The following is a 22,663-nucleotide window of genomic DNA, read 5'->3' on the forward strand; positions in this document are numbered from 1 at the left end:
AGACATGCTTTAACGTGGATTTCTCAAGGAGGAGTGTCAACACAGTTCCCAACATTATAACCTCGATTATTTGCCCATGCTTGCATGGAGTCTGTATTTCTACTTCAGTTTACTAGCTGCAAACATGCATCCTTTCCATGCACTCACACACTGACTTCATCATACAATTCTTTACGGCACTGCACAGAAACACAGTAAACCAAAGAGATGTTCTTGTTATTAGTTTAATGTTACATTTGCAGCATAAATAAAAAGGCACAAAAATATTTTGTAAGATCGGTGACTGAAGGAACAAACTCACAAGTGCCAATTTTTCACACAGTACTGTGTTAGATTAGAGGATATGTGACACAAGTGAGTCTCTCCGGCCTTCTCTAATACAAGGCTAGTATCGGACGCCACAAAATAGTCCAATGCAGCAGTTGTGAGGGCCTGCTCACACGAGCACTTGGGTGACCTCGCTTCTCCGTTCTCTATTTTTTGCAAGTTGAACAAACCCTTACATTTTAGGCTTTACAGGAAGACAAGCTGATCAGTAACCAGTATAACACTCACCCTCTCTTTCCCGTTGGGTGGTGATACTATTCAGGATACTTCAATACTACAGATATAAGAGTTAGCTATGGTTTAAGAACCTAAATATGCTATGAATATATAGATTGATATATACAAATATCTACTTATCAATCTATACATAACCTGCTTTCACTTTTTATTTAACAACATAAGGAAGACTGCATTGTTCACCAGTCAATTTTGCAGAGCCACCCTCTAATGAACCAAAACATATACCCTTCTCTCTCCGATCCCAACCACCCCACCTGCTTGCTCACAGCAAGCATATTGCATTTATGCCACATGATTGGAGTACATGTATTTTGACTTTAACAGTTACTGAAATGGCAACAGGAGGAACATGATTTGATTCATACTTTTCTTCAACACGGAGATCACTATTAAACTTGTGAAAAAAACAGATCAAGTCTGCAATCTGCTGGGAAAAATATCAACAACCTAGTACCAAAAGACCTTTCATATAGAGGAGGTAAGTAAACTCAAATGGATAGTTTTCTGAAGAGTAGTCCGGAGTTTACATGGAAGACAAAAACGTTTTGCAAAATCACTAACAGGTAGAAAAAAAAACTAGATCTTTTAATCAATAAAAGGATGAATCCCTGAAACACATCAACAGGTCAGCTACACTGCATCCTTAGATTTCAGGTTGAAGAAGCCATCCCAGGCAAACTGTATTGTATGGTAAATGACAGCAAGCATAACTGTATCCTAGCAACTTAAATTATTTTGATTTTAAACAATACCCTACATTTAACTTTCTAGTTCTCACTTAGGCCATACGGAATGAACCGGAACAAGAAGACTAGAGCAAATAGGTTATCGTTTGACTAGTAGTTATGCAGAATTCACCAAAGCTAACTTCAAGCATGAGTAGATCTCATTTGGGATCTGCAGAATCTCTAATTTGGTTACACACTTTTCAGGCACCTCTATATTACCAGTCAAGTGAAATCCTCTGCCATTTCTACGCTGGGTACCAAAAGGAGTATGTGAAGAGCTGAAATAATGACTAACAGCAGGGGTTTGTGGCCATTTTGCATCCTGCCTCCCTGAAACAGGTACTTTGCAGGACTTTCCTTTCACCAATAACTATGGGTCTTCTAGTGCATTTGCACATAACCTGCAGCATACACTAGTATACAAAGGATCCCCATAAACACACCTTGTGCAGTGTACCACACTATTGTTCTGCAGCACTGTAGCAATCTGTTAGTCCCCACGCCACATCTTGTACCAATGGAAATATGAATGTCTACCAGCACCCATCTCTCATAATAAAAGAACAGAGACTATGGGGAGGAAAAGACTGTCACTTCGGAAGAGCTCTGAAGCTGGCTAGTTCGTGGCAACCAAAATTATCCCAGCAAAATGGTTACTTCTACTTCTCCCCATGCTCATTTGCAATGGTGACAAGGTATTTATCCATTTTACAACATGCAAAATTTTAACACTGCGGATGCCTTTGCATTTACGTGCTCACTAACAAATGCCTACACAATCTGTGAAACCGCTTCAAAGGTTTCATGTCTTCTTCTGTTTGACCCATATGCTGCAATTCTGCTCCCTAATAAGTGGGTTTCTTTTTTAACAAAGTCATTGAATCTAGTCATCAACCATAAACCTAAGATCCCATGATGGTAAGGGCTAAAAAGAGAGTTTCCAATGAGGGGTGTAGACAGAGGAAGGAGCAGCACATAATATGCATGTGGCTTTTTTTTAACTGCAGTCACTTCCCTCGGATGCTTAGCAACCTCTAAGCTCTTGCAGTCCAAGAACAATTTATTCAGGGCCACAAAGATAGGACAGGACTGCACCCCAACCCGAAACCTTTGCACAATGTTGTAGCAATTTTCCACTTGAAACAAACAACTGAGCTCCCCACCTTTTTTCCACAACCACAGTCTGTAGCAGAAAGGGCCATTCATACTCTGGACTTCAAAAGAGAGCTTATGTACTACATTGATAGAACTGTTTCAGAACGTCTACACAACGTTTTGTGGCCTTCGCCAAACCCCCAAGGGGCTGTGCCATCCCTAAATGCTCACACCCTGTGACCCCTAGAGCTCACGCAAGACAAAAAAAAAGGGTGCCAACATAGCCTTTTTTGGGTAACATACAGTTAACCAATACCTGCACGGCTGCTATTTGGTCAACACAACACACCTTCCCCGAGCATTACTGTGTGGATGTTCAAGCAAGTCAACAGCCTTTGCTTGCTAAGCGGTCTCAATAACACTTTTTTAAAAAGCTAAATCATATGCTTGCTGGCCAAAGCCACGGAAATACTGTGGTATAGTCAGTGCAGAGCATGTGTATCTACAGTCACACATGATACGAAATGAAAATGTTACTTACCCTGTAAGCATCTGTTCGAAGCGAGCAGTGCTGTAAATTCATATGCTGCCACCTTCCCCCCTTGCACTGTCTTCGACATGACACTCCATTTATGCCTAACAGAAAACAATCTGAGGTGTGCCAGGTTGCTGGTGTATTGGGGACAAAGAGTGGAATTACAATAGGTCTTGTGACTCAAACTTCTTCAAATAAAAAACAAGGTGCAAACATGCAGGCCCAACAATAGACGGAAGGAGTATGCAGAGCATGTGTATCTACAGCCAGACATGCTACTAATCAATGGAAACACATAAGAAGTAGGATGATACACTACTCTTAAGGCACGGATATGCTGTACTGCCAGCCATAGCTGCTAAGATGGCACTGCCCTTAAATGAGCAAGAACATTTTTCAAATAGAGTTTCAACCCTCCTTGGGCTAGACCACATAGTCAAGGGTGAAGTCACCAAACAGTGCGGACAATAAATGAAGAGTGGTTGCTAGTGTCCAAAAAAACCTGTTTGGAATTGGATATTGTTGGCAGCTGTGCGACAGTATAGGAAGCAGTTCCAAGAATGAAATGGACACAGTATGGGTGTCAAAGCAGCATCATCTAAAAAAAAAAATTGCCACTTTTGTAAAGGACCAAGAAGTTTTTGCGGTGCTTGAAGTATGCTCTAGTTCATTTAAGAACACAGAATTTGTGTGAAAAGTGAACATTTATCCTCACTGACTTAGCAAAGCTATCTGAAATGTGCCAAAACACCCTAAGAACAGTCTATTGCATTTCAGCTCAATGTTGAAAAGGTGAAAAGAACCCTGCTATGAGGCACTCTTCCACTTTATTAGCAGTTGTATGGAATCAATGTTGCGAATACAACTCTTTTGTGCCTTGGGCACCATGATGTACACTGCCTTGGACAGCTTTTTGGGACACACAATGGGGAGAGAAATCACTTTTTAAGTAATCTGGATGAAATCATAATTATTAGTGGCAATAATGACTCACAGGTATGAAGCATGCAATAACATCACACAAACAGATGGCCACTAGTTAACGGTTAAGAACCATTCCTTCCCTGGGAAGTCAAGAATCAATTTTCATAAAGCAAACTACGAAATATGTGTAAAGTAGGTCTGAGTCTATATACTTCGTGTCTCTAAATTTAAAACGCTTAAACTAGTCTCTCTTCTCAGTCCAAATACTGCCTCTTGAAATCAGATAGATGAGAAGAGGAACACAAAAAAGAACTCAATGTATTTTACATGTAAAAAAGAAGTAAAAGTGAAGTCAGTATCAAAACTGGCAGGACACAGCTACTTAATTTTTTTTTACAAAGTCTTAAGTGGTTGATGGCCTTCTCTACACAAGGAGTAACATGGGAAGTAAGTGTGTCTTGACAAAAACCTTATTTTGTTATAGTCAAAGACAATGAAAATAACCTTATAATAATGAAGAAACCAATGATTTTGATTAACAGTATATTTGTTTTATGAATTGGAAGATTAGAGAACCCTTTGGATAAGGGCTTGTAATAATGTGCACAATAAGACCAATGATTATTTGAACACATTTGCCTGCTAAAAGGGGGCTTTAGATGTGAAAGGGATAGTTTTAAGAAGAGGTCCATCAGGCCTTGACAAAAACATAAAATTATTCAGAGTTTAAAGACTATAAAGTAGCACAAAATGTGTCCACGGTGAAGGGCTAAGGCTAACTAGGTCACAATAAAAAGACTGTCATTTGAGAACAAGGATCAGGAAGCCTTCTAATATAAGATTTGGAGATCGTATTTAAAATGTCATAGTGACTGAATGCAATGTTTACATCCTGTGTTATGTGCTCTGAGTTATGTGTTAACTTCTGTTGAGTTTCTTTTGGATGACTTGTTAAATTGTGTAATATGTATGCTATTCTTTTAAATTAAATCCTATCTTGCTCACAAACTAATCACCCTAACATGCACTCTCACTGAACTGTACGGACCCATATATTCTCTCTCTGTTTTCCTATGAAACTATTCTGCAATGTGTTTTTGGGCTTTCTTACATAGAGTGGATATATTTAGTATTAAGTCACTGCTTTAGCTGATAAATTTTAACTTAGTTCTTAATTTTATATGTTTTAGTAATACCCAAATGAAAAAATAATCCTTTAGAGTTTAAAAAAATAAAAATAAAAATAACACAAAAAAATGTTCATGTTGTCATTTTTCATTCACTTATTTTGAATTATTATGACTGTGCCCTGAAAATTCTCTGTTAACTATCTACAATGAAGTCACAATGGAGTGACACAGGGTCATTGTAAGGAACAAGCAGCTGGATTCAGCCAGGTAGAGGGCCAGTAGGTCTACAAACTAAAACAAGCGTTTGCAACGCAATCGGTCTTGTATTTGCTCCTGTTAGAGCTATTGGCACTGTAAATTCCTAACTGGCCTTTTCTTATCACGCCAGTAAAAAATGAGAAGTAAAACATTAGTTGACAAAAGTGAGCAGATTCAAAGCACTATGTCCGCCATGAGCGTGAAGGAGAGCGACAAAAGGAAAAAGAAGTATGTTCACAATAAAATCTATCGGCAATCGTGCAATTATCCAAGTAGCAGGGCCAGTCTGCAAGGCAGCAACAAAACCTCCCCAAGGAGGAACAAACGTAAAGTATTTACCAATTATAACAAAGGATTTTTGAAAGGTAAGCCTGTGAACAAGTGAAAGTGATGGGTATGCAGTGGGTGTGGTTAAAAGCCCACAATACTAACAACAGGTCAAAGCGCTTGTGCGCTCGGCCTAAACACAAAGGGATGACTTGACGATTCTGATGAAGCAGCTCAACTCTGTGAGAGCAATAACAAGGCAATGGCCCAACAAACAGTTTCAAATACACATAATTATAAGGAAAGAAAACATTCTCTACATTACAGTCTGGTCATTTAGTACAATTTAATCTGGCTTTTCTGAGATACTGTTGTCCTACTGGTGTGTGTATTGATCAAGCAAAGACGCTTTACAGGAGTCAGCATCATCGATATTTAAGATGCCAGAAAGTCATAGGTCAAACACATGTAGAACTTAGAATAAGATAGTCTTCAACCCATTCTTAATCTGATTTAAAGAACCAGCCTGACTATTAGGAATATGGCAATTACTCCATTATGTGGCCCCGGTAATATAGAGATGTTTATGTTCTCATATACCTCTATTTATCCTAGGAAACAACCTCCCATTTGTAGAGCATATGAGGACCATTAGGGAACACGTACCTTTGCTCTGGATTTCCAGTGTGCAAGCTGTTCTTGATGGACTATCTTAAAAAACATCACAGAGAGGGCTGAAATTGACCTCATTCAAGAAACTAGGAGTCATTGGCATGTTCATAACGTGGGACTTACAAAGCCCCACCACTTTAAAACTTTCTCCACCCAGGCAACACCATTTTGGATTTCCCCATGAGACATTGCCAGTAAAGACAATGGCAAATAGTGCAAGTAAATATGACTGCAAAAACATTGTTAGCAAGCTTAGAAACAAACCAGAATCAATTCAATTAAAAAAAATCTGTGAGTTCTGAACCAAAGTCATTAAAGCAGCAGAAACTATATAAATATTTATCAAGGGCTGCAAAATATTGAACAGTCCCAATAAATCTAAGTGTTTGATTAGGATATATGCGATTAAGGTTTATGCCTAATATGATCAGTGAAAATTCCTTTTCTTGTAAGGGAACTGGGCTCAGTAATACAAATTGTAGGTTGTACTGGTTAGAGAACAAATATCTGTCTAAGACTGCGTGTTTTTTCCAGAGTTAGACAGCTCTATTTTTTATACGGAGCATATTTTGTAATTGAGACAGTAGATTTATGCGGCACAAGGATTTCACAGAACTTGTATTCAAAAACAGTTTGCTATATGTCACTAGCATTGAGTTAATTAAAAATCGTTTTTAATACAGTCAAAATAATGCACTGCAATCAGTGCTATAGTAAATATATGTAATGTGTAAAATGTACTGTTCACTGTTTATCGTAGTTGCCTGTGAGAAACAAATATTCAGAATCGGTCAGGAGGGCTTGGTAGCTTTATGAATATAGTGGTTAGTGATTGGTTGAATACATTTTAAGAGGTTCGTAGAATAAAATTGGTATTGGGCAGTGTTCTGGAAAACGGAGGAATTAAGGACTGGATTAATTGCTGTATGTGACGTGAAAACGTGTTTAATTTCAGACTGTTGCTTTTACTGACCGCTACACGTTATGCTAGGTTTTTCACCTAAAAAGAGGTAAAAACGTACTTTACTGTTCTGAAATGGATCCGAAAATAATGCTTCAGACTCAAAGGATGATTATTTGGGAAACCTGCCATATATGATCTAATGGGGAAAAATGATCACCTTCAAGGTCCATTTATCTTTTCTTAACACATTGTTGGACCTACAGTTTTGCTCAAATTGCATCCTTCCTAAAAAAAAAAAAGGGTGGCTTCTATTAAATGGGGAACTATCATGGAGTCACAGAACCGGCTTCTCATTTCTGTTGGCTCGACTACAATTAACTCTTATGAATACAACTTGACAAATGACTTTGCAGTTTTAAATTCAACAACTTCTGCTATTAGTAATGATGAAGTGCATCATAACCTGACCGGGAATGGTGGGAATTATGTTGGCAAGAAAGAGCCTAAAACGTTAACTGAGTTCCAACTTGGATAATCTGTATTCATTGCTACATCTGGTTTGCTCATCTTCCAGATTTACAGAAGACAGAACCTTGCAAAGGCTGAAAGGATGGTTGAACTGAACAGAATGCACAGAAGAGCAGGGATAACCCGAGGATCGGACTGGATGAGTGATCCATAGACCAGTTTGAGAAAGTGTAGCATTATCCAAAATCTTAGTCTCCAAATCCTGCTGGCATAGTAAACATAGATGCTTCCTTGGTTCCGGTGGAAGGTTCACGTATTGCTGAGTACGAGTAGTACTTTTAGTATCAGCTAAATATACAATAATATTATACCATTCCCAGAGACAAGAAGAAGTCTTGCATGTTTGTAGATCAGCAGAATTCTCACCATAACACGTTAAAAGGAGAAATATATAAAGTCCCTTTTCCTGCCAAGGCAGGCAACGAGGCTTAATCTTGCTCTCATGACGAGAAGAGGCTTTCCAGCTCTACTATGGACAAGCCTCAGAAAGAAGATGGGAAGAACAATATCTTGGCTCAGGTGAAAATCACAAAACTATTCAGAAGTACAAAGGGTGATGTAACAAGTACCACTTTGTTTATGTTTAAAAACGTCTAGAGTTCACCAAGGGAAGTGGGAGCAAATATTCCTCTTACATGATGTACTGTAAATAAAAGACTAATTCTCAGATTAAAAGAGTACAATTACAAAAAGTAAATGGCTGAAAATTAAGTTCTGAAAGCTGCCCACACAATGGCCTGATCTGACTAAGGATGGCATTTCCTAAAAGAAAGAAGCAAGTAATCGCTCAGGCAATATTTAATCACTGCATTCAACAAACATTTATCTTCTGAAATATAGTAAAAGTCACTTTTAGAGTATATGCAATTTTAATACATTCTTTACTTTTTAATGTTTTTAAGATCAGGTGGATTGAGTTAAACTCTTTCTGAGCAAAAAAAAAAAAAAAGTCGCCGTCCTCTCCAAAAATATCAGGTGTAATTGTTGGAATGCACTGATGCCAATCACCGCATTCTTTCTTTCTCCGGCGTTCTCAAGTGCACCAACTCGGGAAGACGATGGTTATTGCACCAACCTGACAGAGTCACACCTACTAGCCAAAGAAAAAATGACTGCACTGCAAATCATAATGATTATTCAGACTTCAAGGGAGTGAAAACAGGCAAGTACCAGTACCAAAGTAAAGCAACAGACATAAGGGTCAGGCCTTCAAAACTTCTCTCGTCACTGTTTGGTCCTAAGGCATGCAACTGGACTATTGTTAGGACTAAAAGAACATTTGGTGGCTTCAGAGATCTCTCCAAGCTCAAACGTTCCGATTAAAAAATAAAATAAAAAATGAAAGTAATGGAAAAAAATATTTTCCTGAAATAATCACACATCTGATAGACCTTGCGTGAAACAGAAGCTCTTATTTCACATATGGTAGTTACTGTAAAGCTTGGTATTTCACGTCGACAAGTGCTTTAGGATCACAAGAACTGCTTAAATTATTTTACAAAAAGCTATGAAAAAAACTTAAATCAACACCTTCTATTTGTTCTATTTGTTCCTCAAATGATAGCTGCTCATCAAAAATATTTTGGATTGATGTCCCAGAGGTAGCTCCACAGACAGAGAGCAGACATAAATGTCTCGCGTCAGTGGTTTGTTCCAAGAACAAGCGTTCCTTTCCATATTCCTCATCAACGAAGGGGCACATGATGAGAATACTGTTGGAACTTGTGATGAGATGCTTCAGGATAAGATTTTGCTGAGAAGAAACCTTGTAGAGTCCTCAAGTAACCTGTATAGAATGGATGGAGGGCAGACAAGGGTGACCATCTCGGTCTCTGAAAGCATTGTGACAACAAAGAAAGCATACTATTAATTCACACGGTACTCGAATGCTCTTAGGTGCAACTAGGTGCCACTAGCTTGGAGATATATTTGCTAACAGAATCAGTTTCCTGGACCAGTGTTGCAAAGCAAATTAAAACACGGTGCTGGAAAATAACATCAACAAAAAACAAGAAGATGTATTGAAAAAATTATATTTGGAAGGAGAACTCTCTGAAAATCTACAACTTCAGTCACCTGAATGAATAACAATACAATGCTACTGATTACCAATGAACTAGGCATTTTCGTCACATACAGATTCCAATCCTATGGAAATAGTGACGCACCACTGCACAAAATCAATTTAAAGACTTAGCATAGCTCACCAAAGGTCTAAAATGTATCCCTAATGATAAACTAACAAGTATATGTTCCTTTTGCAGCGTGGACACTATGGATTGTTACCCCTGTATTCAAATGTTTAAAATCAATTTAGATCATGTGTGAAATAATTTCAAACGTCCGTGCCCAACACTAAATATCAGGAACGTACAAAGCATGCGATCTGCAAGAGCATTTGCTCACAAACATTTATAATTACACCAGACAGCAGAATGGGGTTTTAATGCAGCGTACTGCTTGATAGGCAGTTGCATGCGATCCACTTACATCTTAATGATGAAATAAAAAGAATTCTCCACAATAAAGGCCATAAACATCTGCATGGAAAAAACAGACATAAATTCTGTCAATGATCCAATTTCTCAAATCTAAGGCAAGAAAATGCAAAGTTACTTGTATGCACACAAGTAAAATGGTTGATGGGGTAAATGTGTCTCATAAGGCAGTAAAGACGCTCAAACATATGGAAATGAACAATCGCCTTTATCTCCAAAAACATTACAACCGCTCTGTAGGCTATATTAAAATATAACTGTTGAAACATTTTTATTTTTAGTACTTTTACCACTGCTCATAAATCACACTAACAGTGACCTTTCTTCTAGTATTTGCAACACGTATAGCCTTTTCATCCCATTGTTACATATGTGTGCAAAACTAACGTTAAGTCTACATTTCTTATCTATGCCTAGATAAATTGAGTGGCTGGTTACTAGTAGCGAGAAAGCAGAAGTTAAATCGGGTATTTCATGGAAAATCCTATTTTACAGTTGCCCAGAACCTCCACATTTGTTTGTCAATCTATTAATACAGTAAGTATGTGACTTGCTCATTATATAGATGAACAAAAGGCTAAAAGATGCAGTGTTCTTTTCACAGGCATATCACAATTCTTTTCATTTATCACTTAAAAAAGAATGGTTGCAACCTTCACCAAATCTGAGAAGTTCCCCATGCATGCCTGCATAGTCTCTATACACCTATATGCATATGGAGACATAGAGATACACGCAATTTCTCTCTCCCACTGTCCCCATCTCTTTCTTTTCCCCTCCATCGTTTTCTCTCTCTTTTCTTGAAGTCTTTCAGTGGACTACTATAAAGAAATAAACAAACATATTATGCTATGGGGCCAATAAAGCATATGTTTTTAAAAATCCCAGATGAGCCTACGCGGATAACTAGCTACTTTGAACTGCAAAAAAACCTAATGGATGTACAGAAAAAGTGACGTTAGAAACATCTGACGCAATGCTAGCTAATGTGGGGTGGGGACAAGAGCAGTGAATCAAATCAGACTCTGCAGTTTAAAGTGACTTACAGAATAGAACAGAAGTGGAAATTCAAGATACGGCTTGTCCTCACTTTCACCAGTAAAAGTAGTTAGAGCTTTCATCCAGTGGTATAGATCAAGAGATATCATGGAGACAATGACAGTACTGGAGATGAGTTTGCTCCCTAAAACGGGTTCCATCTGTGTTCTTAAGCAACAAAAATATGCAACACAAAATGCCCTCAGGAACCTACAAAGTCACCTTTGTACGTCTCATTTACCAAGTTAATCAGAGTTGATAATGCCAAAACATACCTCACCACAGTCTAAGACAACAGAAATGTGAACGATTTGTTCAGCAAGAGCTTTACATGTCTATCGACTGAAGCTTATTAATCCTGGTAATGCCAACAAATGCCTCCATATAAGAACACTCAAATGATTTAAGAGAACAAGAAGTTACTATTGTTGGCAATAACCAAGATAGGAACCACTAAAAAACAGACTGTGACCAATTAGAAGGATCCGCAAATGTACTGTCCACCCATAATTACCAAAGCATTTAAAGCACGGTCCCCTTCATGTGCTACAATCATCAGTGCCTTCTTCCATTCACAAGCATGTCTTTAAAATATGCCATTGTTACCAAAAGAAAGACTAGACACACAAAAAAATCAAAAACCCATATGCTGCATGTAACTGAGGCTGTATCTATCTCCTGAAAAAATCAACAGAGATGATGAGCAAAAGCTGATAAAAACATCAGCAAATATGTATCCTAAAACCATTTACAGTTAAATTCTCTGACTCAAAGACTAGCAAAAGTAAAAGGAACAAGACCAATGCAGAAGACTCTACACAGAGACTCAGCAATGAGTAAGGGTAGGCTGATCATTAGCAGACAAACCCATTGAGGCATAATGAGGCTGCAAAACACAACCCACCGTCACTGACCAATCCAAGCTCTACCTGTGGACCTTAGACCTAGTAAGATTGCAAACCTTGTTGCTGATTTAAAGACCCACCTTCTTATGACGGAAGTGGCAAAGTTCTTCCTACACTACTGACAAGCAAAGAGTCCAACCAATATGTTACTCAGACCAAAAAGGAGATCCAGCACACCAATGTGGTTTACAAATAGCAATCTTAAGAAAATGGAAATCAAGGGTGAAATGTAGATCTACTGTAGGAGACCCACCTCCAACCAAAACACAAACTGAGCCTAGCGAAACACATAGTTGACAGTGCTAACTGCTGAATAGGTTCTACAAATGGTAGCTCAGCTGGATAGTGAGCACAGTAATAAAGCATCACAACTCTGCCCTACACCGATAAGGAGGATAAAGACATTTTGAACACAGACCAAGACATCTGCTAGGCCACCTTGAATGACGGCCACCTATTACTGTTTTAATGCAGTACTGTAGAATACAGAGCTAGGTGCTTTACCAAAGAATCCCAAATGTTCTGGAGACGAAATGAACCCTAAGCTTGAGAGATCTTGCTCTAGGGTAGCCAATCAGAGAAAGGTAAGTTGTTGCCCATTCAAGTAACCATCAAGCATGGTGTGAAATTTGTTATTCCAGCATAATCTCACATATTTTCCTGCATTTTGCGTTTTGTTGTTCCACGAAATTCTCAAAATTACACCATGCTGAGTAACTGAGATTTCATTAGGGTAAAAGTCCTACTGCAGCAGCACAGGCACAATTCAAATGAACAGAATGCGAGCCACTGCTCAAGTCTTGTGCGATTTTATAGCTTTTTGTAGGGCCAAGTGTGCCCTTGTACCCAAAATGAGCAAAGGGACATATTTTGCACTAAAACACAAAGTAAAATGCCGGATCCACATTTTGTAATTTTATGGCCATTTTGTGCATTTTTCACAAAAGGAATAACACACATTTTGCCCAGGCCTAGAAACAATGACTTTGTAGTAACGTCCCCTACTGAGCACATATAGTATTTAGGCACAGCATGTCACTAAAAGCATATGATATCCTGGATAATCTACTAATGTAAAACATGGTTTCACTCTACAGATCTGAAACTCGTGATATACTGTCTTCAAAGCCACCAGATATATATATATATATATATATGTATATATATATATAAAGCTGCCATTCTTGGAGATACTAGGGGTGGAGTCCAAGAGAAAAAAAATAGATAATTGGAGCGCAGATACATAATGCTACTGGTGTTAGATCCAAAGAAAGGGGTTTACATCTAAGGGCCACCACCCTAAAATAATGGGGTTATTTGAAAGGCAGTTTGGCCTGAGAAATGGGTGACCGCTTACCTATTTGCATAAAGCATACAGAAATGTTCAGGGTTGAACTATAAATAGGTTAGAGGTCCCCCATTTTTCAGGACAAACTGGCATATTTGTATTACGATAAGCCTAATAGTAATAAGGACGTGATTCATTGGTTCCCTCTATGTTCTAAAAGGCAGATAATCATGAAAATTGTTTCGTTCACATGGCCAGCAGTGGAATAATAAAAATGTTCGAATTGACACAAATATCAGCTAAAGAATTTATTTTGACAGTATTAAATAATTGTACAAACTACTGCCATTACTTGTTAAAGAATATATGTACTCAGTATTAAGGTTTTTATTTAGGTAGTTTCAGCACGATGTCTGTCTTTTATGGAAATCATCACGTGGTGTACTAATGAAGGGAATGGTGCTGCGTGACACGTGATCAAGTCCAAAATGTGGCCGAAACATGTCATGGTGGAGAAGCCCTGAACTAAATTAATCTGATAAGGTTAAAATGGCCCGTGCCTATTCAAACCTATGTCGGGAGAAGATATACAAGTTACTTATCCAGTAGACCTCTGTTTGTGGCATGTTGTGCTGTAGATTCACATGCTCTGAATTGTCCTGCCATTTAGTGTTAGGTCCGGAGTGTTAAGAGTTGTTTTTTCTTTGAAGAAGTTGACCACTACCCCTGCAGGCAGATGAGAAAGAGAGTGAAGGAAGTACAGAAAAAGATGTCCATGCAAAAGTATATAAATATATACAGAATATATACAAAGGTAATGCAACTGCAACAGCCATAGGTGTCTGGGGAGGAGGGAGGGCACATAGGAATCTACAGCACTACATGCCATGAACAGATGTCTACCGGGTAAGTAACATTTTCTGTTTGATGTGTGGCTGTAGATACACATGCTCTGCATAGACTGTAAAGCGGTCCCTCCAAAAAAGTGGTAGCTAGCCAGTGGGAGTTGCAGTTGTTTAGAACAGTGTTCAAGACAGCCTGTCCTACATTTGCCTGCTGTGTTGCTTGTACATCCACAAAATAATGTTTTGTGAATGTGTGAGGTGTAGACCAAGTAGCTTCTCTACAGAGAACAGCAAAAGGAATATTTCATAAAAATTCCATAATAGCAACCTTTTTCCTGGTGGAATGTGCTCTAGGAGTTTGCGGCAGCTGTCTTTTTGCCTTAGCATAACATGTTTGTATGCATTTTACAATCCATCTAGCTATAGCGTTTTTGAAATTGGATTGCCCTTCAATGGCAAGGCAGAAATTATAAAAACTTGTGCGGTTTTCGTAAACGGTTTTGTTCTGTCAATATAGTACAAGAGTGCTCTTTTAACATCTAAAATATAAAGCATTCTTTCTGCTATTGAATCTGGCTGTGGAAAAGACAGACAATGCAATGGTTTGACTGATATGAAACTGAGCTACTGCTTGTGTGAAGGACTACCTTATCTTAATGTATTTGAAAGAAAGGTTCTTCTGGAGTTAATGCCTGGAGCTCACTGACACATCTAAGTGATGTGATTGCAACCAGAAAAAGCTACCTTCCATGAAAGGAATAGAATAGGACATGAGTGAAGTGTAGCAAGCAGCAAATAATTTATTGGACAGACGCTTTAAAACACTGTGTTTGAACTGGCAGTAGCAAACAAAACGCTTCCATTTTGCTGCATAACATGCTCTAGATGTTGGTCTGCGAGCCTGCTTCAAAATTTCCATACATTCAGGAGGTGAAGTGAGATAATCAAATTCTATTACTTCAGGAGCCATATCACTAGGTTGAGCGATGTGGGGTCTGGGTGCCTGATCTGTTCACGGTCCTGTATGAGAAGATCCGGCCTGTAGGAGAGCTTCTCGTAAGGAACATGCGAGAGGTCCAAAAGTGTTGTGAACCAAGGTTGATGTGCCTTTGTGGGCCTACCAGTATCATAGTTAGTGATGTCTGTTGAGTTTGCGAAACAGAGACGGAATGACTGGGAGAGGTGGAAAGAGTTACCAAATATTCCTGACCAGTTCATCCATAGAGCAAAGTCCTTGGAGAAAGGGTGAAAGTATCTGGACGAAAAGTTTGGGCATTTTGTGTTTCCTGCTGTGGCAAAAAGATATATTTAAGGATTTCCGAAGGACATGTGGGTGGAGTTCCTATTCATGGACTACTTGTTGCAGCGTGTTGAGCAGGTCTGCAAAGTCGTTGTCAGTCCCTGTGAGATATTCTGCCAGTAGGTGAATGTGGTGTTGATGAGGCTACTACCATATTGTATGTGCCAGTTGTTATAACTGGAAGGATCACGTCTCCCCCTGTTTTTGTAGCTAATACACTGAAAGTCGTATTGTGTGTCCGGACAAGGACAACTTACTGTGAGAGGTGAGGAAGGAAAGCTTTGAGGGCTACAAAAACCGCTTGAAGCTCTAGATAAGTGATGTGCATGGAACAATGTGTGTAGTCCCAAAGACCCTGCACTGTAAAATTTTGAAGATGTGCCCTCAAACCTATCAAGGATGCATCTGTGGTCAGACTGAGTTCAGGTACAGGGTCTTGAAAAAGCCACCCTTTTAAGAGGTTGGTTGAGGTTCACCATTGCAGAGAGTGGTAAGTTTGGCGGTCTATCAACACTAGATCGTGAAGATGACCCTGTGACTGACATGAGGTACGATGGCAATGCAAGATGCCATCATCCCTAGGAGGCGCATAACAGTTTCAACAGTGGGAGTGCGAGTCTGTTGAAACTGAGGAAGAAGATGCTGGAAATTTTGTATCCGAGCTGCATTGGGGTATGCAAACCCCAATTTAGTATTTAGAATGTCCCCTAGAAATGGATAAATCTGAAGGGGTTGTAGATCAGATTTTACAAAGCTGAGGGTAAACCTAACTTTTTAAGAAGGTTCAATGTAATCTGTGTGTGGGACTGGCACTGTTGCAATGTACTGGCTTTGATAAACCATTCGTCCAGGTATGGGAAGATGTGAATCTTTTGTCGTATGAGATGTGCTGCAACCACTGCTAGGCATGTGGTGAATACCCTGGGAGCAGTTGTGACCCCAAAAGGTAGGACTTTGAACTGATAATGTTTTCCGGCAATCACAAATCTTAAATATTTGCAGTGTGCCGGAGGGCTGGGAATGTGGAAGTATGAATCTTTGGGGTCTAGATCTGTCATAAAATTTCACTTCCATGAAAAGTGACCAGGTGAAAGTGTTCTAAAGAATGTATTGTTTTAGGGGCCTGAGATCTAAGGTGGGTCTGAGTGACCCGTCCTTTTATGGAACAAGGAAATATAGTGAGTATACTCATTTTGTTTGATATTTGGAGGGAACAGGTTCTATAGCCCCCTTTGAAAGAACAGCTTGTACCTCTTCTTTGAGGAGAGTGAGGTGTTGTTGCGATAACCTGCAATAACCATGATGACTAATGGAGAGGACCCACTGGTCCAATGTTAATTGAGTTTAAAAGTCCTCAAGGAGTCCCCCAACTGGTGTTATATGGGGGTTGGCAATGTTGTGGAACCTTAGCCCCAAGAGTTGCTACCTCTGAAATTACCTCTGAATGCCCCTCTAAAACGGCCTCTGGTGTAAGAACTTGAGGCGTGTTTGTTTTGAGAGGTGGAAGGATCTGACAATGTTACTGATTTGTAACTCCCCCCATAGAGTGGACGATGAAAAAAATATCCTGCCTATGCTTGGGACTGAATAGCACCCATGGCCCTTGCAGTGCCCATGTCCTTTTTTTTGTTTTTTCAAGGTAGAATCAACCTGTGGACCAAAGAGGTGTTCTCTATTGAAGGGCATATTTAAAACTGCTTGCTGTACTTCTGGCTTAAAACCAGAGCACCTAAGCCATGCAGGTCTTTGAATTAGGACACTTGTGTTTATACCTCCATCCAGTCCACACCTAATAGAGTTGTTGGCAATGGTTTGCCCGTACGACACAATTTGTTGGCCACGCTTGCGATGCTCCTCTGGCAGTACCAAAATGGTGTCCATTCAATTGGGCTTACATTCTTTCCGGTGTCAAAAGTATTGAGGCCTAAAGGCCCGACGGGCCCCCGCCCCAAAGGTCGTACAGTCAAAAAAACGGAAGTAACGAGGCAGAATGGTCAATATGAGAGTTAGAAAACACAATTGAATGTGCAATACCCTCGAACAGAAAAGACGGAGGGAGAAGTCTCTGACTGAAACAAGTTGAAGACTGGGTGAAGAACTACATGTCCAAACCCAATGGCGGAGAGAAAACAATCCAACAAAGGATTTGATGCCCATGAGGGGTATCACAAGAAGGAGGAGTCACTCAATGCCATGACTCGGGGGGGGGGCAACTTATTAGAAGAAAAATACCTGTAACACTCAAGACCCAACACTAGATGGCAAGAGAATGTAGTGCACATTTGTATTTACAGATATATAAATCCGAGCCCTCTAAACACCCCAGAAATTGGTCAGGCCATGAACCATTTAACTATTGCAGTCCACCAAGCTATTGCTTGCAGCATCTTACAACAGATACTCAATTGCCAGCAGCTGTCAACATATCTAGGAGATAATGGAAGATGTGCCTCACCCTTGTAGAAAAAAATATGCAGAGACATGTAGGGAGAACGGCAGGAAAAGAGATTCATAAAGAGTAGGCCACATCCTGTATATATAAAGACAAAGAGGTGGTCCTCGTTATACTAGAAGCATCATTAGTGACCAAAAGGCAGCAAACTGACAATAAGTTGTCAACCACCTTTCAAGCATATGAAACAGATTGAAAGAATGTTAACATACAAGAATTACATTTTCAGACTAACACAGTAACTTGTAAAATGTAATGCACCAATAACTAATAAACACCAAATCCAGCCCTCCAGATTCAAGATGCTTCCATTCACAGCTTGGGAACACCATGTTGAAATTGTAAGTGCATATGCAAGACATCTTAGAGCCTGCTTATCTGACTTATCAAAGCTATGCAACAAAGCCATTCTTGAATCCCTCTGCGATTTAGCCTCTAATAAAAATCTGTGACATGCCATGTTTTTCCTGTCACAGGACTATTCCCTTGGGATATATACAACACCTGGATTCTCTTACCAAAAGGATGAAAGTTAACAAATACTTGACTGTTGAGCCTGGCGAAGCAAGCACATGGATTATAGATGGCAGCAGGTATGAAAAAAACAATATAGGTTTATATTATCAGCGATTTACAGTGTGATCAGTTGAAATGTAGGTCAGTGTAGTGCTCAATGAACAGCGTGATCAGGAGATATGCGGTCTACTTACAAAGACTAGGGACAGAGCATCCACAACAAAAATAATATAGTGAATTAATTGCCTGCTCAGAGATGTAGTCCAGCGGATGGTAGACTAAAGGGGGTCATGCAGCTTACCTCGAGGAGGTGCTAAAGGGGAGATGACCGTAGCCTCTAGTTTGCAATGAGAGATATACAGTCTCCAGTGGAGAGGATGTCCAAACAGAGATGCAGCAAAATGGAGTGTGTGCTAAGGTGGGCACAGCGTACAAAAAATCTCAAGGATGAGGGGAGCTCAGAAATTATTGCTTAGGAAGCGATCAGTCATGTGAGGGGGAGATAAGCTAGATATTCCCTAACTAACATCAGAGCTTCACCTGGAAACTAGTAAAATACAGGTGTAAACATTAATTGCAAAAAACAATTACTGCAACTTTAAGTCTGAAACTGATCATTATTAAACATGCATTTATACAGTATTTGGAACAAGCAAGCCTGATCCATCCTAAAGGCTCATCTTTATATGAAGGTAATCTTAAAAATGCATCTCCTTTAGCCCAAAACAGTCGTGCACTGCACACATAAATGATATTTCAGGTAGATGGAGCATGGCATGTCAATATCTATAGCCTGAGGGAAAGGGCAGGCACATAATGACATTGGGTCAAGTTAGTGTGCCTTTATGAGAAGTACTCTGTGGTTTCTGAGGCGAGTTAGTGCCTGAGTGCATGAATTTCATATTTTGAAACAATTATGTGAATGAATAAAAGATCATCTTTGCATAAGACAAAATAGTGCATAAGGCCTCTTTGTGGTGTGTCATTCAAACAATCAATCTTAGAAAGGCATTGTATATCTGGTCTTACCTGGATTTGCACAAATTACTTAGTATGGCTATTACGAGGTATCATCAGACAATACTAGAATAGTTAAATGAACTTGATTGCCTGTGAAAATAGTAAATGTTGATGTGAAGTGGCGAAATGTAACTTGAAAAGATGCAGTGGTTGAAAGGAAATAGCTTGAGTGTACTACACTCAGAGAGCACAATAAGGCAACATGTCATCTTTAGGCACATAATAAAATATTTAAAACCATAACTGGTGTGAATATGTAATAAGGTGTATGTCACATGAAATTATTTAACCAAGCAGGATACTAGAGAGACCACTTCCTACTTTGGTTTCCACCATATTTCTGAAGTCTCTAAAATGGTGTTAAACTTACCCCATCCAATTTGCCATGCTTCACATAGTGAGACAAATGCAGCAATACACAACTGTAGACTAAAACTACCTGCTCAAAAGTATACACTGCTCATGAGACTACAATTAGACCTTACAATAGAAAAACATGATGGTCTAAATTGATGTTAACTCATTAATGGTTGCTCCACTTCCCCCATGGGTTGGAAGACTGATCTTTCATTCCAACATAACCTCAGACATGGCATTCTTGGAAGAGGTAAATGGTAAAATTGATGGCGCTCACAACTTCCTGCACAACAATTTGAAGGTTAACAATGAAAAAATATGAAGACCTGAAAAAAGGGTGCAAAGTTCACATTGGCTTCAGAAGAACACCTGCTTTTTTTTTTTACAGAGACCTTCAGTCTAAGATATCTTCTCAGTTAAACTGCCAAAGTCTGCAGGCAGAAACAGTGACATATTAAGCTGGTTCTTCAGACTGCATGTGACTCACAGACTTCACCAACTTAAAACAAAATGCTTCTTTTCAAGTCGTTCAGGTCTTTTTTTTTTTTTAGCATTCACAAGTGCTTGTCAAGGGCATTCACACAATAACTGATGGAAGAAGCTGAACCATGAAAGCCGTGCTGCCAGCTGGATAGTGACAAGGGTAGAAGCTCTTCCTCCTCTCATTTTTCCATGATGAATGGTGGTAGTTTTCGCATTTCTAGTTCCTGTTCGGTCAGCACCAGTCCAGAAAGAGCAACCTGAATTCACCATGCCTAACTGTGAAGTCCCAGAGTACAATCCCCGCTCAAACCCTGAAAGATCTGCTGATGATCACAAAGGGTCTGGATGATGCTAAATGTTTCAAAGCCATTTTGAAGCCAACCCCATTTTAGGGAGTGTCTCATATGACAAACAAAATAAAAAAATAAAAAATTCCCCCCATTTTATTTCTCGGTGGGCTAAGAGCATATCCTCTGGCAGGAGCATTCATTTGACAACCTATGTCCGAATAGAGGCATGTAACCTGAGGAAGTGCTAAGGTAGACCAGTGGAAACAGACAGGTGTATGTAACAACACATAGGCAGTTGCAAGCCATAGACGGGGTTGGACAGTCACAAAGAACTGGTGGCTCTTGTTTTCTGTTTAGTCATGAAGTACACTTTCACATTTTAAAGACAATGTGAACTATGGGCTGAGAAGGAGGGTCCTCTCTTTGCACTGGCGGTGAACCATCAGAATAATAAGTAAGGAAAAATAAGCTGACAAGACCCACTCTGGTGAAAACATAAGACATCTTATCACCAGCCCTCTGTCTCCTCTACTGCAACCTCAACCCAATGTTGAAATGCACTGGACTACACAATCATTTTTGGTAAAGAATGCTCACCAAAAATGCTGTTTAGTTGTCAACTAATCGGGAGGAATTGCGCTGAAGGTAGTTTATAAACACTTTGGCAATAGAGGAGCTCCAATGGCAAGTTCTGCTTTCAGCTTCCTAGCTGCCTTCTAAAGAGCAAAAGTATCATTGCTTAAAGCAAGACAACAGTGGAAAAAAGTACAAGGTAGTTATTCAGAGAGACAAAGAGGGTGCACAAGCCACACAGAGGGACGCAAACATAACAAGTGTGCAGGTCAGCAATGGGTGTTTGAGATTAAGAGTGCCAAACAGACCTGGTGAAAGACTGTCACCATATAAGTTTAACAGGTAAGAATGTGAACATGTGAGAGGGTAAGAGCTAGAGAGTAGTCCGAAACCAGCAGCTGACTTAGTGTTATCATAAGGGATACCTGACGTTGACCCACCTCAAGTAACCTTTGAATGAAGTCTGTTCTTACTAATATAAATCCAGAACATGATGTCCACAAGTGAACTGCCAATCCCCTTCCAAACTGCAGTCACATAACATTTCAGAGGGTGTGTAAGTATCTATCTAAAAAGCTCCATAGCTGCCCTTAACTCACTTAAAATTGATGTATATATTTCCATATATAGCCCCATTGTCCAGAGGCTTCGTTATTCGATGTCTCTAAGGCAGCAAGTTGTCATTAATTAGTTCTATATCACATGACCAGGAACATCATCTGCCCGCAGACTGGGAGTGTGGAGACATGATGACGTGTGATTGTATGGGCAAGCTGAGTTCTGTCCTATGATTTGCCATCTGACTGAGGACGGAGGTGGCAACAGCTTCAGCAGCAGACCGGTGGCCATTAGAAGAGGCAGTAACTGAGCTGTGCTGGATGACTGGTGCAGGGGATCCTGTAGGCTCTGAGCTCTCCTTTGGACTTTCTGTTTATTAGGAAGAGAAAAAAAAAAAACGAAATTACCACACCTTCTCTTTTTTACTCCGCGCTCCCAAACACTGGAAATTTATCTTAAGACTAGTCATCAGCATCCACACCATGGGGGCCTTTACCAAATCATTCACCCTGCTGCCCACGCACAATGCAAAATTATAACCAGGGCAATGGGATTCATACAACAAGGAGGGACCAAGTTACGCAGCAAGAAAAGCAGCATATATTGGGACGGTTTTAGTTCAATACTTTGTCATTTTTAAATGTTAACACTGTATGGGGAAAAAAAAACTTTACCTCATTAGTACCAGTATAACACCAAAATTCAGCAACAAGAAACTGAACGGTGACTAGCCAACCTTTGTGAGGGGCCGTTCACTGTATGGCAAAACATGTAGCCACATTTTCAGTAACTTCTAATCTGTTAAAAACTTTTTTGGGTTAAAATATGCAAATTATGCAGATGATGGATTATGTGGACAATGCACCAAATGCATAATTATCCAGAACATCTGCACCAATAAAACAGGCCTGTAAGCCCAGGTCATTTTTGTC

At 39.6% G+C, this 22,663-nt stretch overlaps 1 protein-coding gene across 5 annotated transcripts in view; it reads right to left on the reverse strand.

Moving 5' to 3' along the window:
• Positions 1-208: 208 nt before the first annotated feature.
• The window catches only part of LOC138292399 (cyclic AMP-dependent transcription factor ATF-7-like), a 679,599-nt gene continuing 657,144 nt past the window's right edge, over positions 209-22,663 (reverse strand). For all 5 annotated transcript variants that reach the window (XM_069230978.1, XM_069230982.1, XM_069230981.1 and 2 more), the window contains one exon: positions 209-22,100. In XM_069230978.1, coding sequence (XP_069087079.1) covers positions 21,889-22,100 — 212 coding nt within the window. In that variant the 3' untranslated portion in view covers positions 209-21,888. The remainder of the gene's footprint in view (positions 22,101-22,663) is intronic.

The sequence above is a fragment of the Pleurodeles waltl genome, chromosome 4_2, assembly GCF_031143425.1.
Source record: "Pleurodeles waltl isolate 20211129_DDA chromosome 4_2, aPleWal1.hap1.20221129, whole genome shotgun sequence".
Classification (NCBI taxonomy): domain Eukaryota; kingdom Metazoa; phylum Chordata; class Amphibia; order Caudata; family Salamandridae; genus Pleurodeles; species Pleurodeles waltl.